This window comes from Phaethon lepturus, unplaced genomic scaffold (assembly GCF_000687285.1).
Source record: "Phaethon lepturus isolate BGI_N335 unplaced genomic scaffold, ASM68728v1 scaffold29223, whole genome shotgun sequence".
NCBI classification, from domain to species: domain Eukaryota; kingdom Metazoa; phylum Chordata; class Aves; order Phaethontiformes; family Phaethontidae; genus Phaethon; species Phaethon lepturus.
The window spans coordinates 1,281-4,037 of record NW_010531622.1 but is presented as its reverse complement, the minus strand read 5'-3'; the positions used below and the strand labels follow the sequence as shown (position 1 = coordinate 4,037).

The 2,757-nt window shown below is 42.5% G+C and overlaps 1 protein-coding gene across 1 annotated transcript; it reads left to right on the top strand.

Moving 5' to 3' along the window:
* Positions 1 to 8: 8 nt before the first annotated feature.
* Positions 9 to 2,335, top strand: TXNDC15 (thioredoxin domain containing 15; the record flags this gene model as incomplete). Its single annotated transcript, XM_010284627.1, has 4 exons — positions 9 to 161; positions 805 to 968; positions 1,173 to 1,303; positions 2,139 to 2,335. Coding segments are annotated over 4 exons (645 nt in total), but the record flags the coding sequence as incomplete, so codon positions are not given.
* Positions 2,336 to 2,757: the final 422 nt, after the last annotated feature.

The window sequence follows — 2,757 nt, the reverse complement described above, 5'->3', positions numbered from 1 at the left end:
GCAGCCAGGGCCGGGAGCAGGCCGCGCTGGAGACGGTGCTGCCCGCACCCGCTGAGGAGCCGAATAGCACCGACAGCGCCAAAGGCCCCAAAGTGAACTGCGAAGAAAGAAACATCACCGGCATCGACCGCTTCACGTTGCAGATCCTGAACGTCTCTCAGGTACGTGGATCGCCCACTTCGCTGCTTGGTGTTATTCTGAACGTGTGAGGATGCTGGAAGATGCTCTGCCAGCACCATGTATGTGTTTCTTTCAGTGTTTGACTTGGCGAATTTCCTTGGGTAACATCCTCTGTGCTAGCGAAAAGAGGAAATGTCTGGGCAAGGAGGCTTTTCGTGTCATTCTGAGCAGAAACAAAAATGGAGATATAGCTCAGTCTGCATGCCTCTGCCTCTCATCTGTGTGCCTGCAGTGAACTGTCAGCTTTCCTGCTGCGTGGATTAGTGTCTCTCTCTGAAATGGTTAATGGCACTTATTGCCAGTGCCTGTTTCTAGCTTCTTTCTTGTAATAGTTATGCGTATATGTATTTTTTAAGTAATAAGCTTTTAAACCAACCTTTAAAAAAGGTTAAATGCAATTATGTGTTTTAAAAAGGTTAAAACTCTAAAAATGTGCAGCTACTTGATAAATTTTGTCAGTTATGCAACTGATCACTGAATGATGCCTTCCTATTTAGAATTAGAATTCCTATCAGTAGAATTAGTAAATTCTACTAAATTAGTAGAATTTAGCTAATACCAGTATATATTAACTAATATTGTTGTTTTATTGTCTATATCTCTTCTTATTCTGCTTTCTCCAAGGACCTCATGGAGTTCTTAAACCCAAACAGCAGTGACTGTACGTTAGTCTTGTTCTATACACCATGGTGCCGCTTTTCTGCCAGTCTAGCACCTCACTTTAATTCTTTACCTCGAGCATTTCCAACTCTTCACTTCCTGGCGCTGGATGCATCTCAGCACAGCAGGTAATTTACAGTTCCTGTGCTCTACCATCAGTTTATTTCTGTTAGCAAACTGTGTTTTAAAAACAGGTGTGATTTTTATTTTTTTTCTTGTAAAGGGGCATTTAATTTAGTAAAACTGACACTTTCGGTATTGTAACCATGTTTATTTCTTCCTCTGGCAGATTTCTTTTCCTTCATGCTTTGTATTTGTTTTGTGTCCACCAGTTTATCAACTAGATTTGGAACTGTGGCTGTACCAAATATCCTCCTTTTCCAAGGTGCTAAACCTATGGCTAGATTTAATCATACAGACAGAACGCTGGAAACACTCAAAGACTTCATTTTTAATCAAACAGGTATGCAAATCAGCCCTGATGTGTCAGTAGGATGAACAGGTTGGCTTTTAGCTCCAAACTGGGCTTTCCTCTCCCTGGTGTTTGTTCTTTAAAACAAATTTCATGAAGACCCTGAGAGGACCCAGCAGGTTGCTGTGGTGAGCTGGATTTCAGGGTGTGCTGAACGCAGAAACTCAACTTATTGGGCTGCTGTCACAGAGTAGGGGGAAACAGCAGGGTGTAGCTAGAGAGAGTGCTGGAAGGATTGAAGGATCTTCCAGCCCAAATACTTAATTTGGGAATAAAGGCAGATGAACCTTGGGATCATTGCCAGAGCCATGCAAGGCTGACAGCAGCTGTGGCATAAGATGGTGTCGGTTCTTGTCCTGGAGGAGACAAAAGGATTCCGGTTTCCATCATGTGGCTGTCCACGTTATGAGCCAGCTCTCTGGCTCTTTGGCGGTATGTTCCTCCGGACAGAGGCAGAAAAGGCCCTTGCATGGGCCTACGAGGGCCTTCATTAGAGGCCAGAAACTGTTGTATTTCCTAATACAGCAGAAATACTAAAAAAAAACCCCTCCACTAAAAACAAACAGACAAATTTACACAAGGCTGTGCTGTGGAAGGACAGAACAAGCCTCCTCCTATTATGAAAATACACATAAAAATGATTATGTTTTTATGTAACTAAATGGTATGATAGATACACATTAACATACAAGGACTGTCTCACCAAAATTTTAAGTCTAGCTGTACACATGCCTTAGTCTGAGAACAGGAAAAAAGCTCCAGATAGAACCAACTTCTCTGTATTTACCGATGATTACTGGTGTTGATCAGGTGCTTTCTTCTTTAGGTATAGAAGCTAAAAGTGATGTGGCTGTGACCGAGGAAGACTGGGAAGGCCCCCTGCCTAGCGTTCTGACAAAAGGCATAGACTGGCTGCTTCTCTTTTCTTTACTCTTTCTGGCTAGCTTTGTCATGTACGCTACCGTTCGAACTGAGAGCATTCGGTGGCTGATCCCGGGACAGGAGCACGAACATCAGGAATAATCTTGAGATGCTGAAACAGGAACAGAATTTCCCGCTTATTGGTAACGTGGGAGTTTGTATGGACTAGAAGTATGTAAGAATGAACTGTTGAATGTGTTGGTTGTAAATTACAGTATTGTCTAAAAATCTGCTTTATTTATCAACTGCTGAATCTGTAAAAAGCAAATTCATGGCGATTAAAGTGGTAAGTAAAGAAATATGAAAAAACATGAACTAAAAATACTTATTAAGCTGCTTTGATCGGCTTATTTTTCACGGACTTGAAGTAGGCGATACAGTTCTACTTTGCCCTTCTGAAGAGGTCCTTGCGCTTTGTAGATCGAGTAAGATTTTTACAGCATGGTGGCCTGTACGCGTGGCACGGCTTGGCACAGGAGCAGAGTTGCTTCTGCTCTGGAGATCTTTTACAGATCCTACAGAGG